General features: G+C 39.7%; 1 protein-coding gene across 1 annotated transcript in view; it reads left to right on the top strand.

Moving 5' to 3' along the window:
* Positions 1–8857, top strand: part of LOC311244512 (cadherin-like protein 26) — a 68318-nt gene extending 59461 nt beyond the window's left edge. Inside the window, exons 17-19 of the mRNA XM_084334056.1 lie at positions 2280–2315; positions 3508–3576; positions 8219–8857. Of these exons, the coding sequence (XP_084190182.1) occupies positions 2280–2315; positions 3508–3576; positions 8219–8431 (318 nt within the window). The 3' untranslated portion in view covers positions 8432–8857. The remainder of the gene's footprint in view (positions 1–2279; positions 2316–3507; positions 3577–8218) is intronic.
* The last annotated feature ends 8082 nt before the right edge of the window (positions 8858–16939 follow it).

Raw genomic sequence — 16939 nt, 5'->3', positions numbered from 1 at the left:
AGACGACATGCAGTCCGTGAAGACCCGCCCTACTCCCCTACTCTGCATCTGATTCGCAGACTGTGGGTGAGGGGGGAAAACGCTGACGGGACGCGTATGTGATTGGACCAGACCCATACACAGACACACAGTGGCAGTGCTGCGGGACATGCAGAGCACTGCTCGCAGAGGAGAGAGAGAGCGAGGATGCATTTGCTTCCACTTTACTTTATATCACTCCGGAATCACGTTTCAACCAAGTCACTAACATAACGTTGCTGTCATGAGCCTGCGCTATGGTAGCCTTATTTTACAAGTGATAAAATAAATAAAACTTCCAACTCTCGCGCAACGACTCGGCAAACAGTTGCGCGCGGGCCGCACTAACACTAAACGTTGACGTCCAGTAGGGGGCCGCAAAATATCATCCCGCGGGCCGCAATTGGCCCGCGGGCCGCGAGTTTGAGACCCCTGCTCTAGGGAGAACATGTCCTGTGTTATTTGGACACATCTTGAGTGGGATAGTCTTTATTATAGTTTTGTATTTTAATTCCATTTAACATTTTTGTTTTCAATTCAGTTTAGTTTCAGTTATTTTCCAGAGTGGGTTTGCTATTAAAACTTTCATAAAATTGTTTAAGTATTTTTTCTTTATTATAGGTATTAGTTATTTGTCAGGGGCAAGATTTAAGAAGTTCAGAATAGGTCTTGGTAAATGGTAAATGGCTGCTTTTTTATATAACAGCTTTTATCCAAAGAGCTTTACAATTTGTTCGTCACATTTGACCCATTCACTCACACATTCACACACCGACGGCGGAGGCAACCATGCAAGGTGCCAACCTGCTCATCGGGAGCAGTTAGGGGGTTAAGTGTCTCACTCAAGGACACATCGACACGCTGCCCGGGAGGAGCGGGAATCAAACCGGGAACCTCCGGTTTGCCAGATGACTGCTCTACCTCCCGAGCCACTGTCGCCCCTGGTCTTGTGTAATATGAACACAGTCATGTAGACATCGTAGTCTCAAGGAACAATAACCCTTTCACTGCTTTACTACCAAACGGTTAACCCTTTCACTGTGACAATAAACAGACGGTTAACCCTTTCACTGCCACACGACAGCAGGTTGACCGTCGGTAGTGTGATAGTAAAGGGTTAACACCAAGGCCTCCTCACGCTTGTGGTGGGACACGTTTGACAAAATACTTTTTTTAATCCTCTTTTTCTCCGCCTGATTTTCTATTTTTCTCCCCATCCCAATTTCTTTTAGTCGTTATGCCAATTTCCCCCCTCCCCTACCTGGTTGTTGTGCGCATGTTCCTCCTACTGGTCGGTACAAGGGAACCCTGAAGTCCACCACATGCTTCCTCCGACACATGTGGAGACAGCCAGTGGCTCTCTTTTCACCTGGCAGCGAGGACTCTCATTGGTGAAGCGTAACGCGTGGGAGGTCATGCTGCCTTCACCATTTCCTGCCTTTCGCTGAGCAGGCGCCCAGACCTGACCTGTAGGCGTCGCTGTCCACAATGCCAGATTACCACCCACAACTTCCCTCCCCCTAACTCAGCCAAACGAGTTAGTATGACGACCGGCCCAAGCTGCAGGGCAATGCTGACTCCGGGAATCGAGACCGCAGCCTCTTGCAGTGGTGACGAGCGCAATCTCCGCTACGCCACCCGACTGCACGTTTGACCAAATTGACAAAGACTAAAATTAAGGACATACATACATTTCTGTTTTATTTGAGTTAGTTGTGATAGTACACAATATACTTTCAGTTAGTTCGTTTTTTTCTAAAGTCTAATTATTATGTTCTATTTCAGTTAAAGGAACACACCGACTTTTAGTGAAATTAGCTTATTTGCCATCTACCCTGGAGTTTGACAAGCAGATACACACCCTTTTCTTCTCTGTGCATGCGTTAGGCTTTAGGGAACAGCCGCACCGTTAGCCTAGCTTAGCGTCATTTACTGGAAGTAGGTGTGCCAGTGTAGCCTAGTTCCCCACAGTCATGAAATACACTCCAAATACAACTCCAAAACGTTCCTGTAAACATGTTGTAACCTGTGTATTTACCATGTGGGGAAATCATTTTAAAACAAAATTACATTTTAGTTTTCTAATCAGATATGTACTAATACATTTTTTTGCCGAACCACTGCTGCCTGGTAGTGCAGTCACCTCAAAAGCCCTGTGGTTTTTTGAAAAAAGTTGGCGTGTTCCTTTAAGTACATGTTTTTTTCACACATAAAGTCTTTAAAAAAAAATTTGTGTATGTGCTATTTTTTCTGACATGAAGAACTCGACATGGAACAGCAGAATGACCGGCCGCAGGGTGAGTGATGATTAGCCATATTCACTTGAACCCCATCAGTTATTACTCTACATACCCATTCACCACACATTGCAGTAAGGGGAGACTGCCCCCCTAGATAGGGAACAAAATAATAAAGGATGAAATCATTTGCAACCATCTTAATAGTTTAGAATAGTAAAAAAAGATAAAAATGTATTACAATTTCTTTGGTCTCATAATTGTATTACCCAAAAATGGGCGTGGTCTATTCAAAACGGGCCATTTTTGCATGTTACCCCGAGCAAAATGTAGCAAAAATTTATGATATATAGATATTTTCTCATGGTTTTTCATGTTACTACATGTTACTACATTGTTACTACATTTTTCGCATACATAACATTTTCTAAAAATCTGGATGAATGATATATCAAAAAATCCTCTAACAGAAAGTTGTGGTATATGGATAGGAGGAAACGTGGCCAGTTTGGTGTGGAGATACTAGAGAAATTAAGATTTTTTTGTAATTATGTGTAATACAAACTCATAAAATCTCATTTTGAGAAAAATGGCTTTAAAGTTTTGTATTGTCTGTAAATCAGGCTATGTATGACATATCAACAAACCATTTGTCACAAAGAAGCAGGATATAGATATGAATACATGTGGAAAGTTTGGTGTGTGTAGGTAATAGGGAAATGGTACATGTCTACCCTTTGGGAAAACACCTTCAAAGTTCTGTATTATAAAATGCCATACATTTTTATTTGAAACCGCTATTTACAAACACAACACCCAATCAAACCATTAGTAATAGACACATGCCTGATAACTGAATAACATAATAACATAATAGGCAAAAGAAATATTTGAATAGATATCACTATGAAACTTTACCAGTTTGCTATGTACATATATACTAAGAAAGAATATATCGCAAGTGTTCTGAATTGTATGTTTATATATGCAAATGAGGCACTTCACCATTAAATATGTGCACATTTATGGATGCAATCATGCAAAATGAAGCGAAATAAGCAACTAAATGTGTCTTTTTGACGTTTTCTTGTCACTAGTTTGAAAGAAGACATGTAAAGGGGCAACATAATAAAAAAATCACAAAATTGCCCCAAAATCAGGACATTTTTATTTTAGGGGGGTGGTCTCCCCTTAAGTAAAAATGTGCATTTGCATTCATCGACTGTTACATGATTCTGTTCTCTCTGACCAGCACGCTTCAGGGTACATGCGATCCTTCAGCATGCAGTCGGACCAGCACCTTGAGGACCACGTCGGGCGGGTAAGATCCTGTACCTCCTCCAGGAAGGTCACTTATTGACCATGAGCGGCAAAACCAGAACCATCAGTTTATAAACCCTTCGCTTACCTTAACCTTACTGGAGACCTCATGCCTATAACCCTAACCTAACTTAGAGATGGATTAAAAAAGATAATTTTGTGATCATCAATCTTTTAAGATATAGTGATTTTTGACAGCATGGCAGACAAGTGACCTAAAGGCGGCTGGTATGAAGAAGAGCAGCCTCCAGTGTGTGGCCTCTCCCCCTCTCATGTTTATTATCCTCTATAATAATAATAATAATAATAATAATAATAATAATAATAATAATAATAATAATAATAATAATAATAATAATAATAATAATAATAATAATAATAATAATAATAATAATAATAATAATAATAATAATAATAATAATAATAATAATAATAACAAATATTGTATAGCACCTTTCAAGAACCCACAAGAATTGCAGCTCAAAGTCCTTTACAGCAGCAAAAAAAGACAGGTATACAAAATTGGCATAAAATGTGCACAAAACACACAAAGTTAAGGCATAGAAACATCAAATCATACATTTTTTCACACTAGGATCCAACATCCCAATAGGCCTCTTTGTTTACGGGTTGACCTTCACTGATACGCATCTGTAGCTCAAACCAGCCACATTCCCATTAAAGACAGTAGTCAGTCACCACTCAAAACATGAAGCATTATGCACATTCAAGCGTGTGATGGATTCAGCTAGTGGGCGTTACGTCGTCTACCGCTCCGGCAGTGTTGTTTTCCCCTCAAGACCCGCCCCTACTCTGCCTCTGATTGGCTCTGATCCTGATACCAATCAAACTTCTGTAAATAACTGGCCGTGCAACGGCCAATGGCTGTGAAAGAGGTCATTTGACACGTGGATGAGAGGGCACTTAAACATTTTCCAAAAAGGTTCCTCTCTTACACACTTTTCATTTCAAACCTTTATTTAAACTCGAAAGGCAACTGAGGTTTCCGTCATTTATTGTCGAGTGTACATACAGAGTTAAGCGGAACATACAGAGTTAAGCGGAACATACAGAGTTAAGCAAAACATACAGAGTTAAGCAGAACATACAGAGTTAAGCAAAAAAGGGATATACAATCACACAGCATATACAATCATAAGTAAGGATCAACAATCCATTAAAACATGTACAACTTGATTGACAAAGGTTGGAGATCAAGGTTTTAAACTCTGCAACAGAGGAGAATCTCAAGCTTTAAGGACTGCTGGAGTTCATCCCATGAGCTAGAGGGGCATCATACTGTAGCAAAATGCAGATTCACCCTGTTCAAAGCAAACTCAGGGACCTTAAGGACCAACCAGTCACTAGAACGGGTTCCATAGGTTCCAACATCCATTCCAATAATGATGTAGTATAAGGAGGTAGCTTACCAATAATGATGTAGTATAAGGAGGTATCTTACCAATAATGATGTAGTATAAGGAGGTAGCTTACCAATAATGATGTAGTTTAAGGAGGTAGCTTATCAATAATGATGTAGTATAAGGAGGTAGCTTACCAATAATGATGTAGTTTAAGGAGGTATCTTACCAATAATGATGTAGTATAAGGAGGTAGCTTACCAATAATGATGTAGTATAAGGAGGTAGCTTACCAATAATGATGTAGTATAAGGAGGTAGCTTACCAATAATGATGTAGTATAAGGAGGTAGCTTACCAATAATGATGTAGTATACGGAGGTAGCTTACCAACAATGATGTAGTATAAGGAGGTATCTTACCAATAAGTATGTAGTATAAGGAGGTAGCTTACCAATAATGATGTAGTATAAGGAGGTCGCTTACCAATACTGATGTAGTATAAGGAGGTAGCTTACCAATAATGATGTAGTATAAGGAGGTATCTTACCAATAATGATGTAGTATAAGGAGGTAGCTTACCAATAATGATGTAGAATAAGGAGGTAGCTTACCAACAATGATGTAGTATAAGGAGGTATCTTACCAATAATGATGTAGTATAAGGAGGTAGCTTACCAATAATGATGTAGTATAAGGAGATATCTTACCAATAATGATGTAGTATAAGGAGGTAGCTTACCAATAATGATGTAGTATAAGGAGATATCTTACCAATAATGATGTAGTATAAGGAGGTAGCTTACCAATAATTATGTAGTATAAGGAGGTAGCTTACCAGTAATGATGTAGTATAAGGAGGTAGCTTACCAATAAGGATGTAGTATAAGGAGGTAGCTTACCAGTAATGATGTAGTATAAAGAGGTAGCTTACCAATAATGATGTAGTATAAGGAGGTAGCTTACCAATAATGATGTAGTATAAGGAGGTAGCTTACCAGTAATGATGGACTGCTTTAAGCTTTAAGGACTGCTGGAGTTCATCCCATGAGCTAGAGGGGCATCATACTGTAGCAAAATGCAGATTCACCCTGTTCAAAGCAAACTCAGGGACCTTAAGGACCAACCAGTCACTAGAACGGGTTCCATAGGTTCCAACATCCATTCCAATAATGATGTAGTATAAGGAGGTAGCTTACCAATAATGATGTAGTATAAGGAGGTAGCTTACCAATAATGATGTAGTATAAGGAGGTAGCTTACCAATAATGATGTAGTATAAGGAGGTAGCTTACCAACAATGATGTAGTATAAGGAGGTAGCTTACCAATAAGTATGTAGTATAAGGAGGTAGCTTACCAACAATGATGTAGTATAAGGAGGTAGCTTACCAATAAGTATGTAGTATAAGGAGGTAGCTTACCAACAATGATGTAGTATAAGGAGGTATCTTACCAATAAGTATGTAGTATAAGGAGGTATCTTACCAATAATGATGTAGTATAAGGAGGTCGCTTACCAATACTGATGTAGTATAAGGAGGTAGCTTACCAATAATGATGTAGTATAAGGAGGTATCTTACCAATAATGATGTAGTATAAGGAGGTAGCTTACCAATAATGATGTAGTATAAGGAGATATCTTACCAATAATGATGTAGTATAAGGAGGTAGCTTACCAATAATGATGTAGTATAAGGAGGTAGCTTACCAATAATTATGTAGTATAAGGAGGTAGCTTACCAGTAATGATGTAGTATAAGGAGGTAGCTTACCAATAAGGATGTAGTATAAGGAGGTAGCTTACCAGTAATGATGTAGTATAAGGAGGTAGCTTACCAATAATGATGTAGTATAAGGAGGTAGCTTACCAATAATGATGTAGTATAATAATAATAAACGTTATTTGTATAGTCCTTTACAGCAGGAAAAAGACAGGCACAAAATTAGCACATAAGTTAGGATCTAGCATCCACATAGGCCACTTTGTTTATGGTTTTATTCCATGGCATAAAATGACAAAAAACATATAAAACAAGCATAAAAAGATAGCAGCAAAGTAAGGCAAATCACAGTTTTTCATATTAGGATCTAACATCCCAATAGGCCTCTCTGTTTACGGTTTGATTCAGTTTTAAAATAGGCAGTAATAAAAAGAATAAAAATGTAATTTGCAGTAAATGCAGTAAAAATCTGGTTGGAGCCGGATATTGAGTTGCTTTACAGGATGTGGTTCTGAGTTACTTTACAGAACAGTAGAGCAGCTCAGCTTTGAGTTTCTTTACAAAGGTCCGTTCTAAATTACTTTATAGAACAGTCCGAACAACAGGGCAGCTCCTTCTTACTTTGAGTTTCTTTACAGAGTTCAGTCCTCGATGCTTTATAGAACAGTTCTGAATTACTTTACAGAACAGAGCAGTGCCTTAAATACTTTGAGTTTCTTTACAAAGTTCAGTTCTAAATGACTTTATAGAACAGTTCTGAATTACTTTACAGAACAGTTGTTCAAACTATTAGAGCAGCAGGCTCCTGAGTTACTTTACAGAACAGCAGAGCAGCTCAACTCTCTTTGAGTTTCTTTACAAAGGTCCGTTCTAAATGACTTTATAGAACAGTCCGAACAAGTAAGCAAGTCTAAGCCTAAGTAAAGTAGTTCTAAATAGCAATTATAGTAACAGGATTATATAGTGGAAATTATTTTCATAACTGTACCTCAGGCAACTGAATTTCTTTTATGACCTGGCTGTTAAACATCATTATGAATGCATTTCAACAAGCAGATGATGAATTCACAAAATGAATCATCTGCAAAACGTATAAACGACAGCGGTTAAAAAACAATCTGAGTCAGATAATCACGAGTCTGTAATTACATTAGCGTATTCTGCCTGTTATTTTGACTACGATGGTTCTTGAAGTGGTATTTTCACAGCTACGTTTTAACATTGAAGTCAATGGGCACCTCTTCATCTGGCCAGCCCATCAACCAGTATGGTGGCCGTGTGAATAAGGCTAATGGCCATTAGAATGCTCGCCTTGGATAAAAGCTGCTATATAAATGCACCATTTACCATTCATGTACACTCTTCCTGGACTTTTACTTTTAAAACAACACTGTTCAATATTACACTTACTATAGACTTCTGTAGACTTCTGTATATTTTTACTGTATATTTTATACTAGAATGTATATACATAACATACAAAATGTGAATCCCGGTCCGTACTCTATTATTATTATTGTGATCTGTCTTTCATACATGTTTACTTCCTGGGTCCACAGCGGCTGTATGTGATTGGGCAGGACCTTCCAGGAGAGTACCCGCCCTGTGTGTTTGCCTATGAGGGCCAGGGCAGCAGGTGCCAGTCACTGGATCAGCTGTCGCTAGGCGGCCCGGGAGACAACCTGGACTTTCTGAACGACCTGGGGTCGGCGTTCGACATCCTGGGGGGCATCTGTCGCCAGGACATGCAGGAGACGAGCGTGCCGCTCTAGACGCCTCACCGAGCCAGACTGGGACTGTTTTAGGTCCGGTTGGATCCGGCGATATAGATCCGGTCAGATCCGGTCATCGTTCCACTTTCAAAGAGATTACGGACTGATCTGTCTTTTGGAGAAAGGATATTGCACATCATCGCTGGAATTTTGTACATTAGGTATATATAACATAAACATTTATGTTATATAGTCTTCAGCTCTTTCTTGCTAGAATGCCTAGTTTTTTGTCATTTTCTTCCGTTAATAACTATGTCACTATGTAATAGTTTAGGAAGGGATGTGCCATGATAAGCGAAGGGATTATGCAAATCCAGGAGTACATTGCCTCTCCACATAACATTACCAATCTGTTTTGCTACTTCTTTTTTTTGTATGTGTTTTTGGTAGATATTTTATTGTTTTTTTTCTGGCAGTCCGGTGCAGAGAGAGAGGAAGTATATGGGAGGATAGAGGGGGGAAGACATTCAGCAAAGGTTGCCAGGAGTTGAACCCGGGACGGCCGTGTTGCACCACAGTGTCGCCCCCTGTCTGTCGCCCCCTGTTGTGCTGCTTCTATCTTGGAGAAAATAATAACCGCCCCCAAATAGTAATACTGTGTGCTTAATCGCAGAATAACTATACGTGCGTAAGACACAGCAGTGCAAAACAATTCATGGTGTTTAACCTGTTAAGCCCTAGCCATATTTTCTGAAGATTCGCCTCAAAGCACCCAAGTAAATGGAAGATTGCTCCACTTATACAAGGTTCATTTGCATGTTCTTCTATGGACCTCAGGGAATGTATTTGCAGTGTCAGAAATATTATGTCTGTTCTTTTTTTTTTCCATCTTTGACGGTGACACCATGCTAACATTGACCAAAAGTGGAAAATTCAGCACCTTCTTGAGATCAAGTGTACAAAAAATCTAAGCAAATTAACAAAGGGTAGATGATTTACAGGAGTTTGTGTAGATACAATACTGAATTTTGCCTTCCAGACACATTCAATATGAGATATGAATATAGAATATAGAATAGCAGGCCTATAAATGACTTATTATGGCCAAGTCATACATCTATGGACCGGCCCAAATCTCCTCTTTCCATTGGGAGAGTTACATTTGGATTTAGTACCACCAGGCGCCCGTTACAGGGCAGCAAAGACATGAATGAAATATACTGTAAGTACAGTTACTTTTGTATAATGTCCATAGCTCCGCCATTTTTTTACGGTTTGCGACACGTTTTTTTCTAGATGTTCAGAGAAAGGTAAAGAAACAATATACGTTGGATTATATTGCAATAACGTTGAGGTTTGTTCGACCCATGTCATGTCTTTTGTAAAAGAAAAATGGGTATGATTCCTATGTCTGCGGCTGATGTGAGCTGGGTAGTGTAGTTTTATGAAATTCCGACGTCCATTGAAAGCCCTGGATCTCCTCTTTCTTAGAATTACAACGTTTTCATGAAGGCATCATGTCCTCATGTCTAAATCATCCAGTTTCCGATGCAATGCGTGGGGAGATTTTTATAAGCTCATATTTCATATCGCTAATAACACTTAAAAATCATTGGTAAACAAACGTAGTGCTGAAAATATACACTTTGACTGCTGTTTTGAAAGGGTTAGGGTCTTTACTCTTGGCTACATTTGAAAAACACAACATCACTTTATTGATCTATTGATCTATTAATGCAAGCGCACTGAGGCCAGAGCACACTCAGCCTACCTGATCTGTTACCTTGCCCCAGAGACGCTATAGCAGTCTAATAGACGAGACTACTACATGTGTTTTTGTGCATGGTTTTTTTTCCTCCATGTCCTTGCAATTAAACTTTTGGGGTTTTAAGTTAATAGCTGGGTAACTACCTACGCTTTTTGTTAAACATACTGTTAGAGCATATTCACTGTTTGCTAACCTTATGCAACAGTAGCAACAGTAATGCCTGCTAGCATAACATTAGCTTTCTGCTACTATGGCAGGATATTGTGTAGTGAGTGAGTCCACACAATGTAGTCAGTGCATTCATTTGGATTTAGTTCAAGTTTTAAGTTTGTTTATTATATGTCACAACAAAATACAGAATACTTTATATGAAATGCTTATTTCTGAAAGATACCCTAAGAGTGTGCTCCATACAGTTAAAAAAAGAAAGTACAATACATATATACAATATACAACACATTAAAATTAGTAACAGTGAGGTACAATGCAGAAATGAGATGGGGTACAAAAGTTAGGGTAGTGTGCAAATGAGGGTGCATATGGATGTAGTGCAAATCTCTTTAATAATAGATAAATATAAAGTGTTGTTAAAGTGTCTAAAGTGAGTAAAGTGAGTGGTAGGTGAGTGTTTGTTTAAAGTGAGTGTGTACATGTGGATGTGTGTGCAGTGAGTGTAGATGGCGCCATCATGTGTAGATGATGGGTTGTTACATAGTGTCATTGTCATTGAGCATCCTGATAGCCTGGGGATAGAAGCTCTTTCTGAGTCTCTCTGTACTGGCCATGAGACTCCGGTAGCGCTTGCCTGACCGCAGCAGTTAAAAGAGGCAGTTGTTTTGGTGAATAGAGTCTTTGATTATTCTCTTGGCCTTGGCCCTGCAACGCTTGTTGTAAATGTCCTGGAGAGTGGGAAGCCCACCTCCAATTGTGCGCTCGGCTGAACGGGCCACTCTCTGTAGTCTGCATACGGTCTTGTGCGGTGCTATTCCCAAACCAGGAGGTGATGTTACCAGTCAGGATGCTCTCTATTGTGCACGAGTAGAAGTGTCAATGAGTGTGGTCCATGTCAAGTCCTCGGATATGTGGACTCAGAGGTACTTAAAACTGTTCACTCTCTCAACCGGTGCACCATTGATGCTGATGGGGCTGTAGTCCCTGGCCCCCGACCTCCTAAAGTCCACAATCCTCTCTTTCGTTTTGCTGACGTTCAGGGAGAGGCTGTTCTCCTGACACCATCGCGCCAGGTCCTCTACCTCTTCCAGGTAGGCCCTCTCGTCATTTGCAGAGATCAGGCCCACCACGACTGTGTCGTCAGCAAATTTGATGATTGTGTTGTTACTCCGCTGAGCCACACAGTCATGTGTACAGCAAGTAGAGGAGGGGGCTCAGAACACAGCCCTGGGGGGCCCCTGTGTTGAGGGTGATGGATTAGGAGGTGCAGTTGCCTGCTCTCACCACTTGGGGTCTTCCTATCAGGAAGTCCAAGACTCACTGGCAGAGGTCATAGTTCAAGCCCAGGTCCCTGAGCTTGGCTACGAATTGGGAGGGGCCTATGGTATTGAATGCTGAGCTGTAGTCGATGAATAGCATTCTCACATAGTTCCCCTGCCTTTTGTCCACGTGTGATGCTGCTGTGTGCAGCACATGGGCTATGGCGTCCTCCGTGGACCTGTTGTGGCGATATGCAAATTGAAGGGGGTCCAAGTTGATGGGGAGGGAGGAACAGATGTAGCCCTTCACAAGCTTCTCAAAGCACTTCATGGCTATGGAGGTGAGAGCTACAGGGCGGTAGTCGTTGAGGCAAGCAGGCGTGGATTTTTTGGGTACAGGGATAATGGTGGACTTTTTCAGACAGGTGGGGATGACAGACTGTTCTAAGGACAGGTTGAATATGTCAGTGAATACCAGTGCCAGTTGGTCGGCACAGACCTTTAGGATGTGGTGATCAGACAGTTGTCACAGGTGTTTTTGGGGTATTTTCCAACGACTTTGAACGTGGCTCAGCCAATCATAATCAAGGGCGGGAACTATCTGTTTTAAATGCCTTATTGATTTATTTACTTTGGCATATATGTCTATTGATGTTTATTATTGTTCACTCTTGTAATAAAAACAAAAAAACAATACGTTCTGGTCTGATTCCTGACGTACATTATTATCTCAAGAGTGCGGCTCGCTCATAAACTTTACTTTCTCTTTTTCCACCTAAATGGTTTACTATTATATGTTTCTTTAGGTGAGAAATAAGATATATTATAGCTGGATCTGATCTGCAATGGCTAGTTTTATTTGGTGATCCAGCCGCAGTTAAATTTCATTTAAAGAGACAGGGCCCCGTTTGAAGCAGAAAGACACAACCTGTAGTGCTTTTGTGCAAAAAGTGCAAACCTGCTGATGTTTGTCAACTCAAAGTTGTTACGACCCTGGCTCAGAGGGAAGCAACATAAGGGCACACAGACACTAATGCTCTGTGTTTAAACCAAAAGACTATAACTACTATAATATCTAGCACAAACTAACGATCAAAGTGGTGGAAGGGGGAGAGACACTGTTTCAACAATGTCTTCTAGCAACAGTCACCCTGCATGTGTGTGTGGGGAAGGGCCTTTGGGCACTGCCAGGCAGGTGTCCAATTAGCAGCAACCAGCCAATTAGCAGCAGTCAGCTGCAGCACAGGACACTGGATTAACATGGTACATAACAAAGTCAAGTCAAATTTATTTTTGTTATTTCATACACAGAGGAAATCCAAAGTGCTGTACACAAAAAACTATAAAAAGAAGGCACAGCGTAAAAAATAATTATTCTCTGGAATAAAAAAATATATAGAAAAGGAACACAGAAGGGTACAGTATAAAAGCAGTACATTCAAACAAAACAAACGAAAAAAGTGCAAAAAGAAAAAGTGCAGTGGTTTAGCAGCAGTTAAAAATAGGCAGTGTTTGGGCATATCTAAGATCTTCTGGCAGTTTATTCCAGCTATGTGTGGCGTGTACGAGTTGTAGTGCAAATCCTTTACCAATAAATATAAAGTGTAAAGTGTGTTTAGGTGTTCTAAAGTGTGTAAAGTGGGTGCTGCAGTGAGTTGTTTGTTTAAAGTGAGTGTGTGCGTGTCGTGTGGATGTGTGTGCTGTGTGCATTTGATGGTTGTTGCATAGTGTTTATTGTTCGTTGAGCAGCCTGATGGCCTGGGGTTAACCCTTTACTATCACACAACCGACGGTCGCCGATGAACTTTCACCCCCAGCTAAGCTGCCTGTTTACAGATGTGGCGACGCATTGTGTGTGTTATTTAACCCTTGGTCAGGATGATATTGACTTGTTTTTAGATATGTAGAATATGGATTTGTTGTATTGGACTTTTGCTTTATGTGTTCTTTTTTTTTGGATCAAATATTTTTATTTTATTTTTATTTTTTCCAACATGAAACAAAACATATCACAATACAACAACAACAATACATAAAAAGACTTCCCAAGACAATAACTCAACACCACATGACAAGACAACAACTGATACAAACTGTACAGTGATCATCCTACATGGACACTCGCTCGTTCTCTTCCCCCCCCCCCCCCAAGAATCAAAAACATAAATGTCCAAACTTATATGCGTTCCCTCAACTTTGCCACTGCAGCCAACCAAATTGCGATATCAGATTCCCTAACCCCTATAACACGTGCCGTGGATATCTCCAAATAGATCACGTCAAGGTAGGTGAGAAACCATACCTTTGGACAGAGTCTGTCTGGGTGAAACCAACGTGAGGCAATCAATTTTTTTGCGGCTGTGAGGCCGGCCAAAATGAGTTTTTTCACCTGTATAGAGGTCGGTAATTTAGAGAGATCATTCAATAATAATACAGAAGGAGATACAGGTATGGTTAGAAAGAAAATGTCTGAGAGCTGATATGTAACATTTTCCCAAAAAATCACAACAGGAGGGCATTCCCAGTACATATGCATAAATGTACCTGTGGTGCCATTTGGACACAAGGTACATAGAGAGTCAGGTCTGAGACCAATTGAATTCAATCGTCTAGGGGTTAAATAAGTCCTGTGAATAAAATTTAGATGAATCTGTTGGTGATCTGGGTTGTGTGAGGATAACCGAACATTTTCCCAGACTGCATCCCAATCAAAATCTACATCCAACTCCGGGACATCCTTTCTCCAAATTGTATCCAGGGGGAACTCTTTATACGAGGTCATGAGTAGATGGCGATAGAAGTCAGAAACGAAGCCTCTCGATGTCTCTTTGTCATAAAATAATTTGTGAAAGTGGTGATGCACTAGTGGAGCATCCCATGGCATGCCATGAGCCTTCAGAGCTACTCTTATTTGTAAATAAAAGAAAAAGGAGGTTCCGGGGAGAGCATATCCGTTGGATATATCCTGGAAAGAGCGGAGACCAGAGTTATCGAAGCTTTATGTGTTGTTTTATATTTTATTTGTATATGTCCTTTGGTCAGAACATCAGGGACCACGCTGGAAATAAGTGTTGTCACTTTTGCATGTCATCCCTTGGATTTGTTGTGTCTTTGGATCCATAAATAAAATCAATCAATCAATCAATCAATCACCCTTGTGCTGATGACACTTTTGTGTGTATTGTATTGCTGACTCTGTACGGCTAGCCGTTGAGAACCTGCAGTTCTCATTTTATGCTCTTCAGGATGCACTTAATAATCTCAAACTGTTACTTAATACTAAATGCAATTTTCCTATCAGTGTTGGATTATGGGATGTAATTGATAGAAATGCTGCTCCTTGCACTCTTAAACCCCTGGACACAGTCTATCATTCTGCCCTCAGGTGTATTGATGATGATGATGATGATGATGATGATGATGATGATGATGATGATGATGATGATGATGATGATGATGATGATGATGATGATGATGATGATGAATTTATTTTCGGTCTTTGTTTACAGATAAAATCAAAAACACACATGTGTGGACTTTCAAAAGGAAAAGAAAAAAAATCACAAATCACAAATTAATGTACATATTCAAAGTAAGCTCACACAGAAAATCCAAACTCAATGACCGAAAAAAAGGAATAGGCTGAAGCACATGCTTATTTTTGCCTATCCTTTACAATACAATACAATACAATACAATACAATACAATACAATACAATACAATACAATACAATACAAAAGTATTACTGGTGATAGCTATGCCATTCACCACTGTGTCCTCTAAGTCAAGGTTCTGTACGGGTTTTCGGTACAGTGGGGGAAAGTTTGGCTTTCCATGTTCCACTCAGGGGTGATGTAGTGTGCAATAACTCATTGTACTTCTAGGGCTGTCAACGAATATTCTATATTGAAATTAATAATCGACTTGTAATTTTTTTTTAAATAATAATAATTATATTTGGTGGGCAGTTGTTATTGGTTAACATACCATTGTATTCGTTCTGTACATAGCCGTTCGGTACGGTACGGTACACTGAAACTGTTTGGTACGTATACGTGTACCTTTACACCCCACTGTCCTCTATGATAAGGTGGGTTGCTCTTCTCTGGTAGAGAGGTGTAGTAATCACTCGTACCGTATTTGTTTATCTTTTTTTTTTAATAACTTTCTTTATTGGAAGAGTTTTCAAAATTATGCAGACAGTTATACATATTATACATCTTCAATTTTTTTTTTTTTTCCCCCCATTTCCCTTTCCTATCCCCTAACCCCACCCCACCCCACGAAGAGCGACAACAAACATACATATAATACACGAAAATACAAAATAAAAAATATGTGACAGAAAAATTAAAGTAAAAAATAAAAAACCTATGATACAATATAACTGAGATGAAAAGACAAAACATTTTAAGAAATAAATAAAAATATGGAAAAAACAGAGGGGGGGGGGGGGACTCAGTCGTCACAACCAGGCAGGGATGTCAAGGATTCTATGCTTTAAAAGGGGTCTCCAAGTCTTCTCAAAGGTATTCAGGGAGCCAGTAGGGCCTTTGAGGGAGAATCTGAGCTTTTCAACATTAATAGATAATAGTAGTTCCTTAACCCACCTATTGTGAGATGGAGGTTGAGTATGTTTCCACTTAAAAAGAATAAGTCGCCTGGCCAATAAAGTGGAGAAGGCAAGAACAGAATGTGACATTTTGGAGGGTAGAGGTTGCAGAGGAACACCGAACAAGGCCACGAGAGGATCAGGGGTGATAGTAAGGTTGTAGGCTGTGCCGATGGTTTCAAAAATGTCAGACCAAAATGTGGCGAGGCTGGGGCAGGACCAGAACATGTGGGTGTGATCGGCAGGGGATTGTTTGCATAAATTACATGCGTATTTGTTTATCTATAAGGCAATTATGGGAACCTTATATTGCAACAATGCTAGATTGGAATTTTGGATCGTATCTAACCGTCTCAAATGACTACAGTAACTTAGAGTCATCTTGTGTTTTAGTGTACCAACTTGTTCCTGCAATGATCTTCAGCATGAGCTGAAAATCGATTACCTAATGGTCAGCATTGGGCCATGATCTTAAACCTTCCTGATACACTGTAATTGTTTTAACTGATTTTATCTAGGTTTTTATCTGTGTTTTGCTTGCATTTATTGTGTTTTTATTTATGCCTATTTCATCTTTGTGTACTTTGTGTTGGATGAAATGTAAGCTCAATGCAGTTGAAAATTCGGGCAACCTCAATACGTTTTTGAGTGCAAATAAAGGTTTGAATGAATGAGAAGTGGTGGGGGTATTTATGCTCTGCAATCATCTTTGCTAGTTGAATTTGTGAAAAAGTGGATAACACTTTACAATAAGGGT

Source organism: Notolepis coatsorum, assembly GCF_963971535.1.
Source record: "Notolepis coatsorum genome assembly, chromosome: 17".
NCBI classification, from domain to species: domain Eukaryota; kingdom Metazoa; phylum Chordata; class Actinopteri; order Aulopiformes; family Paralepididae; genus Notolepis; species Notolepis coatsorum.
The sequence above is the reverse complement of the archived record's forward strand: the minus strand, read 5'-3'. Positions and strand labels throughout refer to the sequence as shown.